This window comes from Saccopteryx bilineata, chromosome 4, assembly GCF_036850765.1.
Source record: "Saccopteryx bilineata isolate mSacBil1 chromosome 4, mSacBil1_pri_phased_curated, whole genome shotgun sequence".
Lineage (NCBI taxonomy): Eukaryota > Metazoa > Chordata > Mammalia > Chiroptera > Emballonuridae > Saccopteryx > Saccopteryx bilineata.
The window spans coordinates 198,033,404-198,058,973 of NC_089493.1; the positions used below are offsets into that span (position 1 = coordinate 198,033,404).

General features: G+C 59.8%; 1 protein-coding gene across 2 annotated transcripts; it reads right to left on the bottom strand.

The window, feature by feature from the left end:
• Positions 1-8,105: 8,105 nt before the first annotated feature.
• On the bottom strand, positions 8,106-23,515 carry CHST12 (carbohydrate sulfotransferase 12). 2 transcript variants are annotated; one of them, XM_066273505.1, is made up of 2 exons: positions 23,412-23,515; positions 8,106-9,844 (listed from the first exon to the last, which is right to left on the bottom strand). In XM_066273505.1, exon 2 carries the CDS (start codon positions 9,760-9,762, stop codon positions 8,473-8,475), a length of 1,290 nt encoding a protein of 429 aa, XP_066129602.1. In that variant the 5' UTR covers positions 9,763-9,844; positions 23,412-23,515; the 3' UTR covers positions 8,106-8,472. The 2 variants fall into 2 exon arrangements, with proteins under 2 accessions (XP_066129602.1, XP_066129603.1); XM_066273506.1 differs by having other exon boundaries at positions 23,407-23,497.
• Positions 23,516-25,570: the final 2,055 nt, after the last annotated feature.

Consider the following 25,570-nt stretch of genomic DNA (forward strand, 5'->3'; position numbering starts at 1 on the left):
TAAAAGGTTGGGGGGCCGTCGGGCTGGAGCGCTTGGGTTCTTGTGCGATGTGGAACTCGAGCAGGTCATCATCACAGTCTCTCTGGGCCTCAATTTCCCCACCTGGCAAATGGGACCCATAATCTCCCACTCTTGCCCGTGACTTGACAAGAATCTGCTACCAAGCCTGAGTTTCCATGAATACACTTTTTTCTTTTATTCTTTTTTTTTTTTTTTTGTATTTTTCTGAAGCTGGAAACAGGGAGGCAGACAGACTCCCGCATGCGCCCGACCGGGATCCACCCGGCACGCCCACCAGGGGGTGATGCTCTGCCCATCTGGGGCGTCGCGACCAGAGCCACTCTAGCGCCTGGGGCAGAGGCCATGGAGCCATCCCCAGCGCCCGGGCCATCTTTGCTCCAATAGAGCCTCAGCTGCGGGAGGAGAAGAGAGAGACAGAGAGGAAGGAGAGGGGGAGGGGTGGAGAAGCAGATGGGCGCTTCTCCTGTGTGCCCTGGCCGGGAATCGAACCTGGGACTCCTGCACGCCAGGCCGACGCTCTACCACTGAGCCAACCGGCCAGGGCCCACTTTTTTCCACATGAGTCCTCCCTTCTTAAAAAAGTCTTCCCTTTGGAGTGTGACTCCGGTGGACAGGGACCCAGGAACCATGGGTGCAGGCCGAGGTCGGGACGGAAGTGGGCCCCTCACAAAGAGACAAGGACCTATGAACAGAATGACCCCTGGGGGACGGCTACAGGACAAATGACCCACAGAAACGGCCTTCTGGACATGCCTGAGCCAGACATGAGACAGGGCACTGGGGCCCTGCCACCTCCTGTTTGGGGGATAGGCAGACCCTCCACCCCCATGCTGCCCGTCGGCCGCCCGCTGCACACCCTCACGCCACCTCCATCCACTGCCGCCCCAGCCCCTCCCACAGCGCTGAGGATTTCTGTGCTCCGGGAAACATTTTGGGAACATTTTAGGAACCAAAACATTTTTCCACCAAACCTTGTAAGAAGCCCAGACCACATTCAAAGCCAGCCTTCTTCTTTGAAACCCGACACTCTCAAAATCCGCTTGGTGAATCTGTGCCCCAAAGTTTGGAAACCGAAACATTCTGGAAATCTACTGGAAGCAAGATATATACCCCACCCCCTGAGTACGGCACACGGCTTCGTCGGGGGTTTTTATTTGTTTGTTTTTGTATTTTTTCGAAGTTAGAAGCTGGGAGGCAGTTAGACTACTGCATGTGCCTGACCAGGATCCACCCGGCATGCCCCCTGCTCTGCTCATCTGGGATGTTGCTCCATTGTGGCTAGAGCCATTCTAGCGCCTGAGGCAGAGGCCATGGAGCCATCCTCAGTGCCCGGGCCAACTTTGCTCCAATGGAGCCTTGGCTGCGGGAGGGGAAGAGAGAGACAGAGAGGAAGGAGAGGGGGAGGGGTGGAGAAGCAGATGGGAACTTCTCCTGTGTGCCCTGGCCGGGAATCGAACCCGGGACTCCTGCATGCTAGGCCGACGCTCTACCACTGAGCCAACTGGCCAGGGCTCATCGGGCTGTTTTTAACTCAAGCCGAAGCTAGAGTCTCTGCCGGGACGCTCCCGGGAAGCGTGCCCACGGAGGGCTTGCTGGTGGCGCGAGGACGCGCGTCAGCCCGTAAACAGGGGTGGCGTCAGGTCTGGGGGGGTCTTCCTGCTCTACAGTCATCTCCAGCTCTGCCCCACCCGTTGTCTGCTAGGGACTGGGGGGCCTGTCCTGTCCAGACCCACAGTCATCTCCAACTCTGCCCCACCCGTTGTCTGCTAGGGACTGGGGGGCCTGTCCTGTCCAGACCCACAGCCATCTCCAGCTCTGCCCCACCCGTTGTCTGCTAGGGACTGGGGGGCCTGTCCTGTCCAGACCCACAGCCATCTCCAGCTCTGCCCCACCCGTTGTCTGCTAGGGACTGGGGGGCCTGTCCTGTCCAAACCCGCAGCTGTCACGGCCCCGGGGCGCCTACGGTGTGCACCTGTCCACACGGAAGCCCCGGCTGGCGAGGACACCGTCCCCTCGCTGGGTTTAGAGGCCCCCGCGCCACCTTGTTCATCCGCCGGGGTTCACACTCCCGTCTCACCCAGCGCCTGCTTCTTTCAGGGAAGACTGACCGACCGCCCAGTGTTACCGGGAGACCAACGAGGCACCAGGCACTCCCAGCCGGGGGGGCCGCGTCCCTCGGGGAAGATCTCCCAAACCCGGCGTGTGTCAGGGGGGCCTTCTCCCCACAGAGGGGACGAAGGCACCATCTCCTCCAGAGGACGCCCACGGCCGCCGGAGTTCTGAAGGCACTGGCCCCTGGCCCCTGACTCGCACCACGGCCTCTGCCCCCCCACCGGGGGCAGTGACCGCCGGCCTGGTTGTTGTCATTGTGCGTGGTCTAAGGAGGCAAAGTCGGCGCAGGGGCACCTACTGTGCGCTGCTCTCTAAGTCAGCGCAGGGGCACCTACTATGCGCTGCTCTCAAAGTCAGCGCAGGGGCACCTACTGTGCGCTGCTCTCCCCCGGCAGCCGCTGTACGCACTTGCAGCAGTAAGAACCGAAATTCGGTTCTGTTAAAACACACACACACACACACACACACACACACACATACACACACACATACACAATTAAATATGTATGAATAGCAGAAGATCCAGAAATCCACTTTTGGGTCTAGAACCAAAGGAACTGTGAGCAGGACTCAAAACAGGAACTCGCACACCCACGTTCGCAACAACGTTACAACAGCCAAGTGGGTGGACGCAGCGCCCGTGCCCACGGGCGGACGGACAGATAACGGGGTGAACACGTCTGCCAGAGGTGGTCTGTCCAGACAACGGGGCTGTTTGTTATTCAACCTCAGAAAGGAAGGAAATCCCGACACCTGCGGCAACACGGATGAGCCTTGAGGATGTTGTGCTCGGTGACACGGGCCAGACACAAAAGGACAGATCCTGTCTGATCCCAGTTAATGCGAGGACCCAGAGGAGTCAAGTTCTTAGAGACAGGAAGTAGGGAAGTGGGGGCCGGGGCTGGGGGAGGGGGAGGGGGCATGGCTGTTTCATGGGGACCGAGTCTCAGCTTGGGAAGATGAGGAAGTTCTGAAGATGGATGGGAGGGGGGAGGGCACAACGTGAATGTGCTTAATGCCACTGGACAGCATGTCTAAACAATGGTTGCAACAGTAAATTTTATGTTGTGTGCGTGCGTGCGTGCGTGTTTGTGTGTGTGTGTGTGTGTGCATGCGTGTGTGTTTGTATGGAGAGAAGGGGAGGCAGAGACAGACTCCCACATGTGCCCTGGACTGGGATCCACCTGGCAAGCCCCCACTAGGGGGCGATGCTCTGCCCATGTAGGGCATTGCTCTGTTGCTCAGCAACCAAGCTCTTCCTAGAACTTGAGGTGGAGGCCATGGAGCCATCCTCAGTACCCGGGCCTACTCACTCCAGTGGAGCCTTGGCTGCGGGAGGGGAAGAGAGAGAGAGAGAGAAAGGAGAAGGGGAGGGGTGGAGAAGCAGATGGGCGCTTCTCCTGTGTGCCCTGGCTGGGAATTGAACCTGGGACTTCTGCACGCCAGGCTGACACTCTACTGCTGAGCCAACCGGCCAGGCCCAATGTTGTATATATTTTTAAATAGTTAGGTATTTTTTAAAAGAATCAAAATCAATACCAGTTTGAAACCACCACACCAGTTCATCCAAGAAAATGTCCTCACAAGGTGTGCTTTTTTCCCCCCTTGTGAGAAACCCTCTCTCCTAAACAGGAAGGTCAGTCATCGAATGATAAAATAAATAAACTTTATTATCATCAGGATTATTTTACCGTGTGAAAAAGCATTTTAAAAACTCCTACTCCCAATCCGCTTAAAGCACAAACTCCAGCCTGACCTGTGGTGGCGCAGTGGATAAAGCCTTGACCTGGAAATGCTGAGGTCGCCGGTTCGAAACCCTGGGCTTCCCTGGTCAGGGCACATATGGGAGTTGATGCTCCAGCTCCTCCCCTCCTTCCCTCTCTCTCTCTCTTTCTCTCTTCTCTGAAATGAATAAATAAAATAAAAATAATTAAAAAAAAAAAAGGCCCTGGCTGGTTGGCTCAGAGGTAGAGCGTTGGCCTGGCGTGCGGGGGACCCGGGTTCGATTCTCGGCCAGGGCACACAGGAGAAGCGCCCATTTGCTTCTCCACCCCTCCCCCTCCTTCCTCTCTGTCTCTCTCTTCCCCTCCCGCAGCCAAGGCTCCATTGGAGCAAAGATGGCCCAGGTGCTGGGGATGGCTCCTTGGCCTCTGCCCCAGGCGCTAGAGTTGCTCTGGCAGTGCAACGCCCCGGAGGGGCAGAGCATCGCCCCCAGTGGGCAGAGCATCACCCCTGGTGGGCGTGCCGGGTGGATCCCAGTCGGGCGCATCCGGGAGTCTGTCTGACTGTCTCTCCCCATTTCCAGCTTCAGAAAAATACAAAAAAAAAAAAAGGGCACAAACTCCAGTCCAGGGCACAGGCGCTGAGGCTGAAGGGCACTGCCCGGCCCCCTCGCCAGCTCTCTGGCATGCCCCCCCCCCCCCCCCCCGGGCCCTGCAGAGGTTGGGAGCAGCAGGCTCAGCAGGGGTGAGTGAACTGGGTGTGGCAGCCGCCCACCTCCCACATCTGGGAATGTCTGGATGCTGGCTCAGACAACATACCCTAAGTAAGGTCCCCAGTCTCCCCGCCCCCAACACCCCCCCCCCCCCCCCCCCCCGGCTCTGGTCCTCCCTCCAGGACCAGAGGGAATTCCTGAGCCCAGCGGCCGCCTCTGCAGACCTAGGTCGGGGCCAAGTACGGGGAGCCCTCGCACTTTGAAGCTCTTGAGGTATTCCAAACCAATCGTTGGCCAGAAACCGGCAAGGGAGGCGTGTCCGCGAACCAGCCCAGTGTTTTTTGAAGGTGCCTAACCTTCCCTCATGCAAGGACTTCCAAGTGTGTTTAGAGGCACTGACCAACGCCCGCCCATGGACTGGGCATTTTGCAGGACCGCAGAGATGAAAGGCGAGGAAACATAGCCGCCCGGCCCAAAACAAACCAGAATCAGACACAGAGCCAGCCGCGGTTCCCTGGCCTTCGCCAGAGGGCCTCTTCCGGGACGGTTCCCGGGCGGGCGGGCGGGCGCTGCTCTGTTCCCGCAAGGCCGCAGGGACGGACGCACAGCACGCCCGCACGCACAGCACGCCCGCACAGAGGGGGGACCAGGAGGAGAGGAAGAGCCCCTCACAGGCCGCGTCCCCGTCCCCGCCCATCTCGGTCACAATCACCAGTGCTGTGCCAGCTCAAATCTGAGTCCAGCCTGACCTGTGGTGGCGCAGTGGATAAAGCGTCAACCTGGAACGCTGAGGTTGCTGGTTCAAAACCCTGGGCTTGCCTGGTCAAGGCACATATGGGAGTTGATGCTTCCTGCTCTTCCCCCCCTTCTCTCTCCCTCCCTCTCTCTCTCTCTCTCTCTCTCTCTCTCCTCTCCTCTCCATAATGATTAAATAAAATCTTAAAAAAAAAAAAAAAAAAATCTGAGTCCAAGTGTGGCCGGTGCCACATGCCAGGGAGAGGGTGGACATCCAGGCTCCAGCTTGAGGTTCAGGTCAGACCCTCCCCGCCCCCCCACAAGGGCCCCGGACCTGACCAACCCGTCCAGTGCAGAAGGCCAGGCCCCTGCTGTTCACTCCCCACTGACGGTCACCCAACAGCATGTCCTCGTCAGAGCACATGCCATCCAGGGGGCCCAGGACTGCCGAGCCGAGTCGCCTCAGACAGGCCTGAGGAAGGACCCTGGGCAGAGAGATCAGAGCACCCTGGGGAAAGGTGGACGCTGAGTTCCGACCGGCTGTCTCCCCCAGCAGCCTGCCTCTAGGCCACGCACACAGAAGGTTCTCGAGGGAGAAACACGACACCTCCCCCCTGCGCCCGCCCTGGTCCCTGCTTCCCTGCGGGTGCTGTGAACTGGGACCCAGGAGAGGCCCTAGGCCCCATCACCGGGTCCTGACAGAGTGAGGAAATATTTGTGAGGGTTCCTAGTGCTAATAAGCTGTCCACACCTCGTGAACGAGGACCTCTGTGCTCAGGCCATACGCTTTCTCTTCCTGAAAGGGCAGAGGCCAGGCTGGTGGGGGTTAAATGCCATGTGCGGCAGGGTCCCTCCCGAGGGTTCAAGGCCAGAAATCCAGCTCAGATGCACTTCAGCCAGTGGCCCTCACCTGCACAGTGCGGGGGGATGCGGCCTCAGTGTGCACATCCTCTGGGCGCTCTGTCTCCCGGCCCTGTGCCCTCACGGTGTGGCCGTCACACTGTGGCTCCCCCGGAGTGGCAGAGCTGGTTACAGGCCTCCCGGCTCCCTCCCACCCCAGCAGAGTCCCCTCCCAAAGACTCCCATCTGAGGGCACTGGGTCTGCCGGGTCCAGACTGGCGTGAGCCCTGCCTGTGTAAGCAGGGGACCGCCCGGTCAGCCAGAGCTCTGGGGTGGGGTGTGGCCGCTCTCCCCAACTCTCCTGGGCCAAGCGTGAAGGTCAGAAACTGACCAGAAGAGCCATGAAGGGGCGCAGGGAGACACAACAGTGACCCACACCCTGGTCCTCACGCTGAACTCCCCGTTCCAGAGAAACACCTGGACACCTCTGGACTGATGGCGTCTCAGGCAGCCCAGGTTCACCTCTGTGTACTGTTAGGTTTCGGAGTGTGATGTGGGGTGGGCAGACAAGGACACGCGGCCTGTGGATAGAGGAGCAATGACCCCCGGGAGCATTCGCTCAGGGAGGGGACCCCCTCAGGCCTGCCTGACATCAGGGAGCCTGTGACCCGGCAGGGCGGGGCCGCCTGGGAGAACAGCAGTCTCAGGAGTGGCAGGCGGCCCCTCTGAGCGGCTTTCCAAAGCAGGTGGGGAGGGCACACGACCAGGAGAGAGTCCCACCGGAGAGCCCCCTTCCTTCCCGGGAAAGGGAGGGCCTCCCAGCAGGGGGTGCAGGGGCCGAGGGGAACCCAGCGTCCTCTCTGGGAGGAGGGGAGAGGGAGCCCCAGCGGCTCTCCAAGGGAAGGGGATGCAGGAAGGGGGTCAAGAGACCGTCTTCTCCGGAATGGGGGTGGGCACCCGCTTCCCAGGGAACAGTCGAGTTGCCCTCATGAGCCACAGGCAGCACGGTGCTTAGAAAGTGCCGGAAGTCAGAGGGAGGCGTCACAGCGAGACCGCCACCCGGGTCACCGTGTTCAACGCACAGGAGCACGGTGCAGCCCTCCTGGGCCCGAGTCTGCTCACACCCACAGACCGCGGCTGGGGCAGGCCAGCGAGAGCAAGGACTCTTCGCACCAAGGAGCCCCCGAGCAGGGCTCCTCGGCCTGTGGTCAGCCCTTCAGGACCGGGCAACGAGGACCCAGGAGACAAGGTCAGCGGCGACGGCCACACACCACGAGAGGACGGCCCAGTTCTCATCAAGGACATGCTGCCGCCAAAAACCGCCGAGGAATTCGGGCCAGATGTTCCGCAGGACACTTCCGGACTAACAGACGGCTTTACCGGGCCAGGACCATCCAAGGCGACCATCCCGGGGTCAGTGACGTCGTCGAGGGTGACCGTCACCAGAGCTGGACCTGGCCAGCCAGGCCTGCAGTGGAGGGAGGGGGAGCCCCACTCTGCTGACGGCCGGGAGTGTGTCCTAGGGACCGACGCCCACCCACCCGGTCCCCATTACGGCCTATCCTTCCGTCCGTGACTCAGACACGAGAGGGAGTGTGTCGAGGACCTCTGGGGACCTCTGTGATGGGGATCGAGTGTGTCGGGGACCTCTAGGGACCTCTGTGATGGGGACCGGGCAGCATGGCTTCCTGGGACGTGAGCTCAGATACAAAACCCCGCCCTCCCCCCACTTTCCCTCTGGATACACCCCCTAATCAAAGAGCGCTCACTTCCGAAGGACCGGGCTGCGACGCTTTTACAAACACAAGGTAAGGGCCGACTTCAGGCCACCGAGGGGCCTCCTTTCCACCCAAGACCGGCAGGAATCCCGTCCCCTCCCCCGAGGGGCGTTTCTGGTGCCACCGCCAGCCATTCCCGCGGCTCAGAGCCGCAACCCGAATAACCACACGCGCAAGATGCAGGACGCACGCTGTTATTTCCTCCTCCTTGTCTCGTATTAAATATCTGAAATATATTAATCTTAAAAAAAAACCAATATGAACACAGTACGCAATGAATACAGGCAGTGGAGTAAACAAGAAAGTCTGGATTGCAAAATCGTAGGTCGTTTTTTTAAAAGAAAAAGAGCGTGGGCGTGGTCCATCCCAGGCGTCCAGCGAGCTGCCCGGGCAACGGGGCCACCGTGGGCGTCCTGGTCCCGCGTCTGACCGGGAGGGACAGGAGGGCCGTAAAAAATAAAAAGGAGCGGCAGCCCACAGCTCCGTCCCGGGACAGGGGTCTCCGAGTCCGGGTGACCGCCCGGCGCGGGGCTGGGCAGCGGCCGCGCGCCCTCAGTCCCTGAGCAGGCTCTCGGGCTTGGGGTAGCCGAAGAGCACGAAGTCGGCCTCGTAGAGTTTGTAGAGCTGCTGCCGCCAGGCCAGCGGGATCTTGGCGAACCAGTCCTCCTCCCAGCTGCGGGCGGTCCGGTTCCGGTAGCTCGGGGGGAAGCGCAGCAGCCGGTCCACCTTGAGCAGCCGCAGCAGCTGCGCGGCGTCCTGGTCCAGGGTCTCCAGCTTGCCCACGAAGTCGTACTCGATCTGGCACGGGTGGCAGAGCCGGTGCACCTGGCGCCAGTGCTCGTTGAAGGGCGCCAGGGTCTCGGTGCGGGGGTCCAGCAGGTACTGGACGAAGTGGGCGAAGGAGACCCGCAGGCCGGCCCCGAAGGCCTCGCTGACTGAGGCGGGCGGGCTGGTGAGGTTGGCATAGGCGCGCAGCATGGGGACGGCGAACTTGCGGTAGAAGTCCTCGTTCTCCAGCTCGAACTTGCTGCGGAAGGCGGAGATGAGGCGCACGAAGGGGTCGCGCACGAACAGGAACTTGGTGTACTTCTGCAGCTTGACCTTCATCAGGTGGCGGGAGAACTTCCCGTAGCGGCGCCAGAACTTGTTGAAGGTCAGGTGGGTGCTGGAGTTGTGGACGAACTCGCGGGGGATGTCCAGTGGGTCGCGGTAGGGGGCGCCCCGGTCCAGCAGGCTCTCGCTGAGGACGATCATCACCCGCTTCCAGTTGGTGCAGGCCACCTTGGGCACGTAGCAGTAGATGACCCCGTGGCGGTCGTCCACGATCAGGTGGTTCAGCTCGTAGTTGGGGATGTCGTCGAAGGACCGCTCCTTGGCGGGGAACACGAAGCTGGCGTTGGCACAGAAGTCCCTCAGCACGCCCCTGCGCTCCGCCTGCCGCCCGCCCGGGTCGGGGCCCTGCTGGGCGTCCGGGCTGGACCAGTCGTAGCCCCTCACGCTCTCCTCCTGGCTGCCCGGCGCGGGCCGGCTGGAGGCCGCCGGCGGCAGCCGCGGTGGGGGCGGCTCCCTCTTCTTCCCGGGAAGGGTATCCTCCGGCTTCACGCCAGCGGCCGCGGCGGTAACGCTGAGCAGTTTCTCCAGAAACTCGTCCACGTCCGAGGCGGAGGCCCTCGCGGCCCCCTGCCCGGCGCTGGGCAGGGGCTCCGGGGTGTGCGGCCTGGAGAAGGAGGTGTGCAGGTAGAAGTGGGCAGTGCCCACGTTATCCCAGTACACGATGATCAGGAGGATCATGAACATGGAGCCCAGGGCCAGCCACAGGCGGAAGAGCCGTGTCTTGGTCATCCTGTCCCTGGTGGGCGGGCCCTCTCGCCGGGGTCCCTTCACTGCCGCGTCATGGACGCGCTGAGCGCTGGGCTCCAGGGACCTGGAAGGCAAAGGAAAGCCAAGTGAGAGGTCAGGGTCCAGCCAGGGCTCCCCGCCGGCCCACTTCCGGGGGATGGTGCTGGTGGTGCTCAGCCCCCCGCCCCCACGGGGCTGTCTGTCTGTCTTCCTCCCTCCGTCCTCCACCAACCGACCTGGTCAGGCCGCCCGGTCAGGGGCTCTGGCTCCTCCGCAGGATGGGACTCTCCTGCTGCTCACAAGGGCCCAAAGGGCGAGTGTGAGAGACGAGGGGACCAGGGGTCTGCGGCCACGGACCGGAGGGGGGAGGGAGGCGTGGCAGAGCCGTCGCCAGGCGGGACACTGACCCCTGGACCGGGCCACAGGGAGAAGCCACAGGCAGAAGGCTCCAGGTTGGGAGAATGCTGAGGACGCCCACTCCCTGTAAGGGACCTTGCTGCGCTGTGTCCACTTAATCCAACAGACACGCGACACCGAGCCCAGGTGTGGCTGACGTGCCCCGTGCCCTGTCCCGGCCCCGTGACACGGGAAGGGCGGACGAAGCACACGCAGGGTCCGTGGGAGGGGGTGACAGTGACGTCGCCCCACAGACAGTCGGAGCCTCAGTCCTGCCCCAGATCCGTGCTGAGTGCTGGGGACACAGCAGGGAGGACGACACGGCGTCTGATCACTTGCTCGCTGACGAACGCTGATGAAGCTGTCGGGGACCCCCTGGCTCAGAGGTCAGATGACAGCAATGCCCACGATGCCTGGCCTGGTGACCGCTCAGGGGCCAGCCGGACAGAGCAGCCTGTTGCTCCCGCCCCTCCCTCTTACCACGGAAACTACAGTTGAGACCGTCACCAGGCACAGAAGACCCTGCACTTGAAGGACAGTCTCGGGACCTGGGGACTCCCGGAGTTGCTGGGGCCATTGTCTCCCACACATTCCGGACAGGACGCTGCAGAAGCCACCAACCCTGGACAGCTGAGAGGCTGACATGCGTGTCTGTCACAAACGAGCGAGGGCTTCCTGGCTCTTCTGACCCAGAGGCTAGGAAGACCCTGGTCCTTGAGAAGAGCACCTCACACGGCAGCAGGCCGGGGTCCCAGGGAGGAGCCCTAACTCTCCTGCCCCCGACGGGGTGACCTCTGTTCATGGGCCGTCCCGGGTGCGGCTTCTTCCAACGAGAAGATATTTAATTAAAGTCACTCTAAGGCCCTGGCCGGTTGGCTCAGGGGTAGAGCGTCGGCCTGGCGTGCAGAAGTCCCGAGTTCGATTCCCGGCCAGGGCACACAGGAGAAGCGCCCATCTGCTTCTCCACCCCTCCCCCTCTCCTTCCTCTCTGTCTCTCTCTTCCCCTCCCGCAGCCAAGGCTCCATTGGAGCAAAGATGGCCCGGGCGCTGGGGATGGCTCCTTGGCCTCTGCCCCAGGCGCTAGAGTGGCTCTGGTCGTGGCACAGCGATGCCCCGGAGGGGCAGAGCATCGCCCCCTGGTGGGCGTGCCAGGTGGATCCCGGTCGGGCGCATGCGGGAGTCTGTCTGTCTCTCCCTGTTTCCAGCTTCAGAAAAATACAAAAAAAAAAAAAAAAAAAAAGTCACTCTAATCTCTCCCTGTCTGGTCTACTAGCACTAAACGTCATGCTCTTCTCGTCCCTGACACTTTGTTCTTCATCGATGAGCTATGACAGCGTGCCGGGGCCCCGCCAAGCATCTCAGAGGAGGACCCTGGAGCCCGCCTAGGGTCCCATCGTCCGGCCCCGCTGGGGCCAGCAGCACCTCCTCTCAGGGGTCTTTTCCTCACCAGGCCGGTGGCTCTGCAGCTCTTCATTTATTTTTTTAAAAAAACAGCAGGTCAATGAACTGATGTATAATGAGACTGGCAGAGCGGGGCCTCCGGGTGAACGGGCGGCCTCTCCCCGTCCGCAGCTGCAGGGAGGTCAGCAGGCTGCCCTCTGGTCCGTCAGCGAGCATGGGCTCTGTGTGGGGGCACAGGCCCGGCTCCAGGAGGGTCTCGGTAAGTGCCCCTGGGTGATTCTGACTCGTTTCTTTAGGGTTTTATGTACTTAAAAGTTTATTTTGTTTACATCGAGCCTTTGATACATGCTCAAATGCACAATTAAAAAAAATGGTTAAGATAGTACATTTTATGGTATTTTTTTTTCCAGTAAAAAAAAAAAAAAAGAATTAGAGCTTTAACAGGGGACTTGGGAGAAATTTCTAACAGATATCACTGAATGAACAAAAAAATGAATTAATTAAAGGCCTTAATATGGTGGAGAATCCTACCAAGGGGTTAAATGTGGGGTCTGCTGCTGCAACCTTAAACGACAGCTCCCAGGACGACGCTCCCTGAAGTCAGTTTATCAAACCAACGTTCAAGCTCTAAGACTTTATAATGGAGGTGGGGGGTGAGACGACAGGGCAGGGAGAGGGGGAGGCGGCCAGAGAGCATCACCAGCAAGTTTCCCTGTTTAAAGGGGAGAGGCATCTAGGAAGGTCCCCAGGACACTCAAGCCGGCGCTGCCTTCTGGGGTCGAGAGAAGCCAGCAGGGACGCCAGGCGAGAAAAGCAGGTGACCCTGAAGCCACGACCCCAACGGCCTCACGTGCACCAGGGAACAACTCTGACCTTGTCCGGTAACTTCTCATCCAGAAAATACGGGTACGATTCCCAAACACAAACCTCCCGCTACATCAAAGCCGTCAATAAAAGCCCAAGGGTTTGAAATGACTGCCGTGGGCCTGCAGCACCGCCCTGGGCCGCGCCAGCCGCAAGGAGACGAGAGCACTGTCAGCCGGAAGCTCCGCCGTGGGCTGGTTCCACCGGGGCTTTGTCCAACGCCCTTGTCGGCAAGGGTGACCACACACTCCGCTGGGTGGCTCGCAGGCAGAGCTGTGCTGGTGCAGGGGGGCAGTCACACACAGCGTGGCAGGGTGGACGCCAGGCAGGCCTGCCCCAGGAAGAGAGTCGCCCACGTCGGCTGCCCACATGGGGCCGCCCGTCTGAAGGAGCCTTCACACCAACAGCGGGCAAAGTCAGGAGGAAGACAGGGTGGCCCGTGGCAGCCAGCTGGGGGCTGAGCTTGCCAACCCTCAGTGTGCCATCCTGACCTGGAGGACAGGACCCACCGCAGAGCCCCAGGGAGACTCGGACAATCGCATGCACTCCCCACGCTCTGACAGCGGAACTGACCTCTCCAGTACTGAACGGTCAAGTGGACACGCTGCTTCATTCTGTGCGACAACTTGACTGAGTCTCAGATGCCCAGACAGTCGGTGACACCTTATTCTTAAGTTTATAGGACGCCACAGACTCCAAACAGCCGACACAGTACTGAAGGAGAAGAACCAAGAAGTTCTCCTGATAACTGGTAACTTCTCGGCTTCAAGACCTGCCCTAAAGCCGCTGTGATCGATACCCAGTGCGGTCACAGCAAAAGAACAGAGAAATGACCCACGGAACAGAACAGAGCCCAGACGCGGACCCCCGCCAAGACAGCCGCTGGTTTCTGACAAAGGAGCAAAGGGGACGGAACGAGACAAAGATGGTCTTTCTCTGCAACGGGCGGTGTTGGGACAGCTGGACACCCACGTGCTGGGTAGATCGCCTGATACAGACCTTACTCCCTTCACGAAAACTAACTCAAAACGGGTCACAGAGCGGAATGTAAAACGCAAAACTCTAAACTCCTAGAAGACGACACAGGAGAAAAACCGAGATGCCCTTCAGGTATGATGATGCCTTTTTCAGTTATTTTTTTAAATGACTAGATGTTTGTTTTAAATTTTTTTTATTGATTCAGTTTAGTGAGAGGGCAGGGGTGAAAGAGAGACTCTGATTTGCTGTTCCACTTATTTATGCATCCCATCGGGTCATTCTTGTGTGTGCCTGAACCCGGAACCCTGGCCTATCCGGGGGATGCTCTAACCAACTGAGCTACCTGGCCAGGGCTGGTGACGGCTTTTAGATAACACTGAAGACGCCATCCACGAGTGCAACTGTCCACGTCAAGATCTGTACAAGAAAGCTCACCGCAGCTTTATTCAAAACGGCTACAACCTGAAAACAAACCAGAGGTCCAGCACGAAGGCAGTGGTGCTCACGCAGTGCAGGGCTGGTCAGCGGCCGCAACAAGGACGGGCACACGCCACCACGGGCCTGGACCTCACAGAGATGACGATGAATAAGGGAGCGCACCGTGTGATTCCACGGACAGGAAAGTTGTCATAAAGGCAACTCTAGCGGCCGAGGCTGTGGACTACGGAGGGACAGAGGAAAACCCCGAGGTGGAAACGGTCTAAGTTGAAGGCAGAGGCAGTCACACAGGCGGGCTCGTCTGCCCCCATCTGTCGACCTGCGTACACTTACAATGTGTGTGTGCTTTAGGTGAGTGATGTGGATGACCCCTCCCTACAGTGCACCCAGGAGAAAAGGCCAGACACCTCGCCAAGACCATCTGCAGAAGCGGAAACTTTTCTCTTCCGCACGAACGCTGACCTGAAGCCCAGCGAGCTCCACAGTACAGGACAGCAGCAGCACGGAAGCCCTCACAGGCACCGAGAGAGGGCGGGAGGGAGGGCAGGGTGCCCGGGCCAGGCGAGAGCGCGCGGGAGGGAGGGCAGGGTGCCCGGGTCAGGCGAGAGCGCGCGGGAGGGAGGGCGGGGTGCCCGGGCCAGGCGAGAGCGTGCGGGAGGGAGGGCGGGGTGCCCGGGTCAGGCGAGAGAGTGCGGGAGGGAGGACGGGGTGCCCGGGTCAGGAGAGAGCGTGCGGGAGGGAGGGCGGGGTGCCCGGGTCAGGAGAGAGAGTGCAGGAGGGAGGGCAGGGTGCCCGGGTCAGGTGAGAGAATGCGGGAGGGAGGGCAGGGTGCCCGGGTCAGGAGAGAGTGTGCGGGAGGGAGGGCAGGGTGCCCGGGTCAGGAGAGAGAGTGCGGGAGGGAGGGCGGGGTGCCCGGGTCAGGAGAGAGAGTGCGGGAGGGAGGGCGGGGTGCCCGGGTCAGGAGAGAGAGTGCGGGAAGGAGGGCGGGGTGCCCGGGTCAGGAGAGAGAGTGCGGGAGGGAGGGCGGGGTGCCCGGGTCAGGAGAGAGAGTGCGGGAGGGAGGGCGGGGTGCCCGGGTCAGGGGAGAGAGGGCGGGAGGGAGGGCGGGGTGCCCGGGTCAGGGGAGAGAGTGCGGGAGGGAGGGCGGGGTGCCCGGGTCAGGGGAGAGCGTGCGGGAGGGAGGGCGGGGTGCCCGGGTCAGGGGAGAGAGTGCGGGAGGGAGGGCGGGGTGCCCGGGTCAGGAGAGAGAGTGCGGGAGGGAGGGCGGGGTGCCCGGGTCAGGAGAGAGAGTGCGGGAAGGAGGGCGGGGTGCCCGGGTCAGGAGAGAGAGTGCGGGAGGGAGGGCGGGGTGCCCGGGTCAGGAGAGAGAGTGCGGGAGGGAGGGCGGGGTGCCCGGGTCAGGGGAGAGAGTGCGGGAGGGAGGGCGGGGTGCCCGGGTCAGGGGAGAGAGTGCGGGAGGGAGGGCGGGGTGCCCGGGTCAGGGGAGAGAGTGCGGGAGGGAGGGCGGGGTGCCCGGGTCAGGGGAGAGAGTGCGGGAGGGAGGGCGGGGTGCCCGGGTCAGGAGAGAGAGTGCGGGAGGGAGGGCGGGGTGCCCGGGTCAGGAGAGAGAGTGCGGGAGGGAGGGCGGGGTGCCCGGGTCAGGGGAGAGAGTGCGGGAGGGAGGGCGGGGTGCCCGGGTCAGGGGAGAGAGTGCGGGAGGGAGGGCGGGGTGCCCGGGTCAGGGGAGAGAGTGCGGGAGGGAGGGCGGGGTGCCCGGGTCAGGGGAGAGCGTGCGGGAGGGAGGGCGGGGTGCCCGGGTCAGGGGAGAGAGTGCGGGAGGGAGGGCGGGGTGCCCGGGTCAGGGGAGAGAGTGCGGGAGGGAGGGCGGGGTGCCCGGGTCAGGGGAGAGAGTGCGGGAGGGAGGGCGGGGTGCCCGGGTCAGGGGAGAGCGTGCGGGAGGGAGGGCGGGGTGCCCGGGTCAGGGGAGAGCGTGCGGGAGGGAGGGCGGGGTGCCCGGGTCAGGGGAGAGCGTGCGGGAGGGAGGGCGGGGTGCCCGGGTCAGGGGAGAGCGTGCGGGAGGGAGGGCGGGGTGCCCGGGTCAGGGGAGAGCGTGCGGGAGGGATGGCGGGGTGCCCGGGTCAGGGGTGAGCGTGCGGGAGGGATGGCAGGGTGCCGGGGTCAGGGGAGAGAGTGCGGGATGAGGGCAGGATGCCCGGGTCAGGGGAGAGAGTGCGGGAGGGAGGGCAGGGTGTCCAGGCCGGGAGAGAGAGTGCGGGAGGGAGGGCAGGGTGCCCGGGTCAGGAGAGAGAGTGCGGGAGGGAGGGCAGGGTGCCCGGGTCGGGAGAGAGAGTGCGGGAGGGAGGGCAGGGTGTCCAGGCCGGGAGAGAGAGTGCGGGAGGGAGGGCAGGGTGCCCGGGTCAGGAGAGAGCGTGCAGGAGGGAGGGCAGGGTGCCCGGGTCAGGGGAGAGAGTGCGGGAGGGAGGGCAGGGTGCCCGGGTCAGGGGAGAGAGTGCGGGAGGGAGGGCAGGGTGCCCGGGCCAGGCGCCTGGTCTCTGGCAAGGGAGTGGCCTGGGGTCACCACTTTAAGTCTGAGTTTCAACTCTTCATCTCTACATCGCAAGGACAGCGGAGCCCCCACCCCCAACCCCACCCCGCTCGCTCGCTGGAACTCCCGAGAGGATAAAAGGAGAGAATACCCGCTAACCCTGTCAAACAGCAAAGCCCTCTAGACGACACCCCTGGCCTTGACCCTTCCACCTTCGTCTGACCTCAACGTCTGTGTCATTTAAACGGAACCTGTGCTTTTTATTAAGCTCATGCTTTCTGCCAATGGGCAGTTACCAGCGTAAGTTTTCAACAGCTTTGACAATAAATACAGCTAATGTGCTTTCAAAAGTACTGCTCCAAGGCCTTGGATATATGAACGTATTTAATCCTCACACTCACCGTGATGAAGTGGAGACCAACAGGCAACCTGCGGGAGTCCACACGGCCGGAACCTGAACGTGGACAAGCCTGGCGGGGGATCCGACCTTCCTAGCCACCCCACCGTCCTGCACCGCGGCCTCCAGGGTACACACCTAACGCCGGCTTCTTGTCCAGCTCACCAACGATCTCAGCATTAAATCAAGTGACATGGCTGCATGAAGAAGTCCAAGAATGTTCCAAGTTTTATTTATCTAGGCTACTGGCAGAAAGACCAGAGACTCCCTACCTACCCTGTTCTCCTGCTCTGCAAACACTACATAAGGCAAAAAAAGTCCACCGCGGTTCCCATCAAGGTCGCCAGCAGAGAGTTGGCGAGTTTCTGTTAGTGGTCTCAGCACTGACCCTCTCTGCACCCCACGCTGTCCAGCCCGGGGAAGCTTTGGGGCTGGGATTAAAACCCCATCGTGAGGCAGATGTTCACTTGGTACCAGCAGCCCTGGGGGTTTATTTGCTTATAAAACTCCTTCGTTTGTGGCCCTGGCCAGTTGGCTCAGTGGTAGAGCGTCAGCCTGGTGTGTGGAAGTCCCGGGTTCGATTCCCAGCCAGGGCACACAGGAGAAGCGCCCACCTCCTTCTCCACCCCTCCCCCTCTCCTTCCTCTCTGTCTCTCTCTTCCCCTCCTGCAGCCAAGGCTTCATTGGAGCAAAGTTGGCCCGGGCGCTGGGGATGGCTCCATGGCCTCTGCCCCAGAATGGCTCTGGTCACAACAGAGCAATGCCCCAGATGGGCAGAGCATCGCCCCCTGGTGGGCGTGCCGGGTGGATCGCGGTCGGGCGCATGCGGGAGTCTGTCTGCCTCCTTGTTTCCAACTTAGGAAAAATACAAAAAAAAAAAAACCCAAAAAAACTCCTTTGTTTGTATTCAGTTAACCCTGCGACCTCAACCCAACAGCAGGTAATTGATGGTCACATGATGAGAAGGGAAGGTTGATGGACGACCCCGAAGAGCTGGACAGAAAATGAGCCCACACTTGGTCTTGGGAGCGAAAGTCTCTCCCAACCCCCATGGAGAGCAGGGTCCACAGCACCGCTGGCCGTCTGCTCACACTGGTCTCTGAGCCCACATTTGGTCTTGGGAGCGAAAGTCTCTCCCACCCCCCACGGAGAGCGGGGTCCACAGCACCGCTGGCCGTCTGCTCACACTGGTCTCTGAGCCCACACTTGGTCTTGGGAGCGAAAGTCTCTCCCACCCCCCTACGGAGAGCGGGGTCCACAGCACCGCTGGCCGTCTGCTCACACTGGTCTCTGAGCCCACACTTGGTCTTGGGAGCGAAAGTCATTCCCACCCCCCCCACGGAGAGCGGGGTCCACAGCACCGCTGGCCGTCTGCTCACACTGGTCTCTGAGCCCGCCACAGTCCCTCGCCGTAGAGGGGACATCAGGCCCTCACACCAGTCCCCACACCCCCAAACTCGGCTTCCTGGTCTTAGGAGACAGAGGTCCTGCCTTCTAAATCTTCCATCTGCCTCCCAAAGCTCAAGTATTTGATGGTATTTGACTCTGGAATCTATAAACAACTCACCTCAGACTCTGACCGAAGTCAATTCAGAGAAATCACTTCAAGGTAAAATAACAATAATAGATGTCACCATGGCGACTTCAAGAACCTGCTTGAGGCTGCTACCTTAGAAATACACCCAGGCTCTGACCTCTCTCGTCCCCCTACCGCCCCACCTGTACGCCCTGTCCTGATGCACGCTCTCACCTGATGACTGAGGTGGTAGACCCGCCCCCCCCCCCCCGCCCCCCGCTTCTGCTGAAATCCCCTCCGATCATTCAGTCCAGTGGCTGCCCATTTCCAGCCCTTACACCAACCGGTGATACATCCTATGACTGGGATGCTGTGCTCTCGTCTCTTCCACTGCCCCCTGAACGGGCCTCACTCCAGCCACAATGGCCTTGCTGTTCATCCATAGCACTGACCGGGCCTCCACTGCCCAGCCCGCAGTCACTGTCCCTGCCAGGACCGCTCACACAGGGGAATCTGGTGGCCGGATCTCATACTTCCTTCTAATGTCTGCTCAGAGCTCACCTCCTCTGGGAGGGCTGCCTTGATTACGCCCAGCCTGTGCTTCTCACCCTCCACGCCTGCCTCTTCTCCGTGTCACCTCCGGCACTACATGCTCGTTGTGTATCTGCACCAGAGTATTAACTTCTGGAAGGGAGGCACCTGACCAGTCTCTATCACACCTGGAGCCTGAAGGCTTCGTGCCTGGCATACAGCAGGTACTCAACAGAGTTCTTATGCTAACAAACCAAACCAAACCAAAAAACAACACAGAGTAACAAGATTGGCCCCAGAGTTCATCATTTATGTATCCAGGTGACATGATAAAGAAGGCTCACAATGCTGTTCTCGACTTTTGGAAGTGTTTAAAATCCCTTTAGAATAAGCTAAAAGAAAAAAAAAAAAATAACAGCTAAAGAAAGTGACAAAGCTCTAACACATGACCACAGCCAGGGCACAGGAAACAGAGAACAATGACAATACTGAAGAGGAAATAAGAACAAGTCAACTGTCTGACCAGCAAGGGGGCTGGTGAGTGACCCACCCTGCAAACAGGAAGCACCGGGCCTCCTCTTCCATCAGGGTCGGGAGCTTACTGCAACATTGTCCTTATTTGTATCAGTGTTACCATCTATGTTACAGATTCAATAATTCTGGGGAATTCATCACAAAACACAGCAGCCCGCCCACTCATTCCTGTGACCCACCTCTCTTTCTCCCTCATTCTTTCCCTCCGAATCCTTTGGTGTTCCCTGCTATCTCAGAGTAAGGGTCCGGAGCGACTGCCGCTTGTTCGGTTAAGGCGTCATCTACGACTGCCCACTCTGGCGGGTGGACAGTGGTCTCGTCCCCCCTCCAGACCCTGCACAGCACCACCCTCCTCACCATACTCCCTCCCCAGAAAGTGTATCCTTCTCATTTCAACCACAACCATTCAATGATCACAGGCGATCACCGAATTTGTTATGGAAGAGTCTGCAAAAATCATCGCAGCACACCCAGTTATTTTTCCTTTCCCGTACAACTGTTTGTTCCCCCCGGAACTGAGAACAGCCTGGTTTTCGTTTGCTTTGCTCTCTGTGCTTATCACCGATCTGGCCCCGTGTTGACACCTCCTATCCAGATGTCCCAGCACATCAGGTGTCCTGACCATTTCATCTTCCCCAAAATCATCTCTCTTCTGGCCAGCTCCCGTCATGACACATCTGGGGACCGTGCCTGGTGGGCATCCTAGCCTCTAGCCCCCACCCCACACACAGTGACTTCCCCTCTCTACTGAGAAAACCCTGTCCCGTCTAGCCCTGTCCGGGTTCACCACCTCATTCTGAGACAGCATGCCAGCCAGTCAGTTCCTTAAAAGGTCTCGAGAGGCAAATTTGGGGAGCATATCTGAAAATATCTTTCTGCCCTCCTTCGCCTGGGAAGTTTCAAAACTGAAAATACTTTCCTTCGGAAGCTTGAAAGCTCTGTGGCTTGTCTCCCAGCACCGCATGCTGCTGCGGAGGGTCCCATCCCACCCCCCACCCCACCCCGCGTCACTTCACTTCGCTCTGTGATGACCTGGGGGCGGGTGTCTTTATTCTTGCTCTAGAAGCCAGCACAATCTCCTCTGTCCCAGAGTTCTGAGATTTCACCACACGTGCCCTGGAGTGGGTGTGCACGGTTTCTCTCTCCGTCTGAACTCTCCACGATCCAAATTCCGGGACGGACTGCCACGGAGGCCCTTGCAAATAAGGCCCTTGCTACCCGAGCACGCGCAGGTCATGGTCAGAAACTCGCTCCCCCTGGCTATCACACCGGGGACGGAGCAGGAACAGATCGGGAGAGCACGGGGCATCCATGGTGTGGGCCCCCCAGCGCCCCTTCAACTCAGAAAGGTTTACTTCTAGGAAGTTTATCTCCTATCGCTTTGTGGACGATTTCACATCATGTCCTTTCTTTTTTTCATTGTCTTTCTTCCTGAAACTCACGAGTCGGCTGTCCACCTGCCGATGTGATCCGTTTTCCTTCTCTTTGCTTTTCCGTTCACCTTCCTAAGTTTCTCAACTTGATCTTGTTTTCACCAACTGAGTCTTTTAATTTCTGCCATTGTTTTCTATATCCAAGAGTTTCCTTTCTGGCTCTGTGTTCCGTTTGTTTATTTATTTATTTATTTATTTGAGAGCATCTTGTTCCTGTGTCGTGGATGAGATACTCTCTCTTATCTCCCCGTGTGCATTAGTAACCATTTACTTTTCTAGGCTTTTTGCACACTCTCCACTGCCTGTACTGTGGTCTCCATCTCCCGAACCACAGGACTTCTTCACAAGTCCTTGGTTTTCTGTTCCTATTTCAAGGGTAGCAGATTAAAAGAAGTCAGAAGCTTTGAGCCCTGGGAGGGTGTTATTAATTGTGAGCTCCATCGGCAATACAGCTGGGCCTCCTGACCAGGGACCCCCTGATGTCACTGTTTTTAGGTCTTTTCTCTTGGGCTGCTCAAAGACTCGTCCCCTCTCTGGCCTGGAGGAAAAAGGCCAGGTGTCGTGCTCCGAGAACCAGCACGCCCCCACTGGCCTCACCCTCCCCTGCTCTGCACAGCAGCTCCCTGGATGGCTGGGCCTGGTGCTTCCTGGTCCCTGTCACCGAGATACTTTTTAAGTTCTCTAAGCGGTTAGGGAAAGCCCCGACCCTTCAACCCTTCAACCCTTCAACCCTTCGGTTAACTGCAGGAAGTGTGGAGTTACTGTGTCAGTTATCCTTAGGCCCATCTGTTGGCAAGTCCCTGGAGCACCACCAGCCCTGGCTGCAGCCACAATCCCACTAAGTAGGTGTGAAACTAACCGCTACTCTCTGAAGAGAAAGAGCAACAATCTTTTGAAACAACCGGAAACTACAGATGAAGTTCTTTTTAGATGACACACTAGCTACATTTGTTTCAGCAGTATCTATCACCAGTCCCTCTCACACCAGTTTAGCGGAGACTCACCCACAGCCTCGGGGAGTGTGTGGTAATGACAACCAGCCCGTGTCCAGTGTCAGCCACCCGCTCCCTCTACCCTGGTATTCCCCAGGATGGCATCCTTGGACACACAGTCTCTCTGCTAGAGCACCTCTCATCCGGGACGGCTCACAGATCCCACAACCACTACAAGTCTCAAACTCAAACGCCTTTCTGTCTGTCCCCTGTCCAAACCTGCTCCGGCATAACATCACGGCTACCAGCCCCATCTTTCAGTTACCAAATCTTGGCTCCTTTTCCCCCTCTCCCTTCCCCCATCCACACAGCACCAGGACGGTGAGTCCTGGCTTCTTCTACCCACACCCCTCTCCACTCCCTGGCCACTGTCCAGGCCCCACACCCCGTAAGACTGCATCCAGCTCTGTCTCCACCTCCCCATACTCTGTCTGGATCCATCCTTGCTCTCACTATTCAGACACACAGAGCTGCATCCCACCCCAAAAGCTGGACTCCTCCTCCCGGAAGGGGTAAAAGCGCGCACACCCTAGCACAACACTGGCGCCTGTTCCTTCCCAAGCAGAAACCTCCTTCCAGCCTCGGCTCCCGTCCCAATTCTCCAACCCCGCCCCACGACTAATACAGGGTCTCCCCTGACCCAGAGCGTCCATTCGCTTCCATGTCCGCAGGCGCCTTGCCTCCTCCCAGGGAGGCCCAGCTTCTCCATCGTCGTCTCCACCACGGAGAACTTCTGCAACATCAAGAGAGACGCCTGGCCGCTCCCTCTCTCGTCCCAGTTTGTTTGTAATCGCCGAGGTGACAGCAGCAATCGCGCCGCACGGGTCAGGGGAGCACACCTGGTATTTTGCAAGAAGCGATCAGAGAAGCTCACGCTGAGTAACAATGAAACGGGGCTGCTGTCTGGGAAACACCAGCCCAGAGTCCTAGAAACAATCTGCAACAAACAGAAACATCTCCGCAGCCCCCGTGCAGGCGCTCGGCACAGTCCCAGCAGGGCTGCCTCCCCAGAGCCGCTTCCTAGCGCCCCGTGTTCCGTGCTTTCCACGCGGGCACCAGCCCCTGACCCACGTTCCCCGGGACGGGTCAAGTGCGTTCTGGACGGGTCAAGAGCTGTCCCGGCCCCCACGCGCGAGAGGAACGTCCCCGCCCCGGGCGGCAGTCGCATCCGCTGCGCCCGCAGTCCACGTTCTCGCGCCCCGGGGCCCCAAGCGTCCCCGGCGCGGAATCACGAAGTGCATAACTGAGTCACCGCGGACACACTGCGGCTCGTTGTGCCGCGCGCCAGACGGAAGCTCGGCGCGAGCCCAGGTCCGGCGGCGGCGGCGCCCCGGTGGCCCGGCGCCCAGCTGCAGATACAGGTCCCACTGTTCGGACGGACGCAGCCTCGGCTTCCTCCCGCGCGAGGCGCACGCTGCGGGCGGCGGGGCGCCCCCGGGGCGGGGCCGCGGGGACGGTGGTTGGGGCCGGGCCGCGCGCGCACGCACCCACCGCACCCCGCACTCCCGAGCGGGCGCTGCACCGGCTCAGAGAGGGTGCGAGCCGGACCAAGGTCACACAGCGGGCGGGCTGCGGGGAGCAGGGGCCGCCCGGCCGCCGGGAGCCCGCCCCCCGTCCCCTGCGCGCCCCTCGCCGCCCCTCACCTCACCTCGCGCCGCCACTGCCGCCGCCGCCACCACGGCCGCCGCCTCGGGACCCGCGGACCCTCCCGAGGCCGCCCTCCACCGGCCCCGCCCCCGGCCCGCAGCCCCGCCTCCCGCCCCTCTTCTCGCGAGAAATCGCGGCCCGCGATGGAGCCACGGAGGCCGAGGGGCTCCCGCCCTCAACGCGCCTGCGCCCTCCGCACCCCGCCCCCGCCCGCCCTGGCCAGTGCCATGTGGCGCGGTATTTACGACCCGCCGTAGACTCCGCCTCCTTCCCCAGCAGCCAGTCCTGTTCCGCCGGCTGCGGCGTTGGCTCCGCCTCCAGCGGTCCAGGCGCGCGGAGCTGCGGGAAGGGCGGGGCCCGCTGTCAGGACGCCGGGCCAGCCGGGACCAACGCGGCGTTGCAGCCAGGACGGTCCCGCTAACCAACGTGAAGCAGCGCCTGCTGTTTAGGGGCCCCGTTCGCGAGCACCGAGTGCTTGCACGGAATCGCGGTGCTCCCCAACCGGGGCCTGCCTTGGACTCGCTGTGCAACCTTGAGCAAGTGACCGCACCTCTCTGAGGTCGTCTCCAAGTCCACTACTTCTCAAGGACTTCGACCCAAATGAGATGACGCCTGTCAAGCGCTTAGCGACGTGCACTGGTGGCCGTCCTTCTTACTGCCAGTGATTTGTTTAAATTGTGTCAGATGGCCTGACCAGGCGGTGGCGCAGTGGATAGAGCATCGGACTGGGATGCAGAGGACCCAGGTTCGAGACCCCGAGCTCGCCAGCTTGAGCGCGGGCTCATCTGGTTTGAACAAAATTCCACCAACTTAAGCCCAAGGTCCTTGGCTCCAGCAAGGGGTTACTCGGTCTGCTGAAGGCCTACGGTTAAGGCACATATGAGAAAGCAATCAATGAACAACTAAGGTGTTGCAACGCGCAATGAAAAACTAATGATTGATGCTTCTCATCTCTCCGTTCCTGTCTGTCTGTCCCTGTCTATCCCTCTCTCTGACTCACTCTCTGTCTCTGTAAAAATAAATAAATAAATAAATAAATAAATAAAATTGTGGCAGATGCGCAAAACAGGAAAGTTACCATCTTAACCATTTTTTTTTTTTTTAGATTTTTATTTACTCATTTTAGAAGGGGGAGCGAGAGAGAAGGGGGGAGGAGCAGGAAGCATCAACTCCCATATGTGCCTTCACCAGGCAAGCCCAGGGTTTCGAACCCGCGACCTCAGCGTTCCAGGTCAACGCTTTATCCACTGCGCCACCACAGGTCAGGCCCATCTTAACCATTTTTAAGGGTACAGTTCAGGGGCATTCAGTACAGAACTTTTCCAATTGAGGAATGTTTATGTGGTTCTTCCCAGTGGAAGGCAGGGGCTGCCTTCTGACAGAACAGAGGCCCCGTCTCGTTCACTCCGTCCGCTGGGCCCTGGAGACTGGGCAGTGGTGGAGACCAGGTGGTCTAAACAGCAAAAATGTAATCTCTCAGTTCCGGAAGCTGGAAGTCCAAGGTCAAGCTGTGGGCAGGGTGGGTGCCTTCAGAGGGCTGAGAGGGAGGAGCTGTTCACGCCCCAGTTCTTGGCTTGTTAATGGGCACCTTCTGGTGTGTCTTCACATTAACTTCCCTCTTCCCTCTGTGTGTTACTGTTTCTGTGTCCAGATTTCCCCTTTCTATAAAAATACAGTCCTATTAGATTAGGGCCCACCCTAATGACCACGCTTGAACTTTATTTCCTCTGTGAAGATCCTGTTTCCAAATAAGGTCACAGTCAGGGGTACTGGGTTTCGGACTCCAACAGCGTGTGTGTGTGTGTGTGTGTGTGTGTCTGTGTGTGTGTGTGGACACAATTTAGCCTATGACAATATATACCAAAAGTTATATAACAAACCCTTTAAAAATCTTATTTTCTATTAAATATTTATTAGGATGGGTAAAATACATTTTTGAACCCTGACTGCACCAAGTGCTGCTGAGGGTGTGGGCAACGGGAACTCCCTACACAGCCGGTAGGAAGGAAGGCGAAATGGCTCAGCCCTTTAGGAAACAGCCCGGCAGTTGCTTAAAAAGTTAAACATAGCCTGAGCAGGCGGTGGCGCAGTGGATAGAGCATCGGGCTGGGATGCGGAGGACTCAGGTTCAAGATCCTGAGGTCGCCAGCTTGAGTGCGG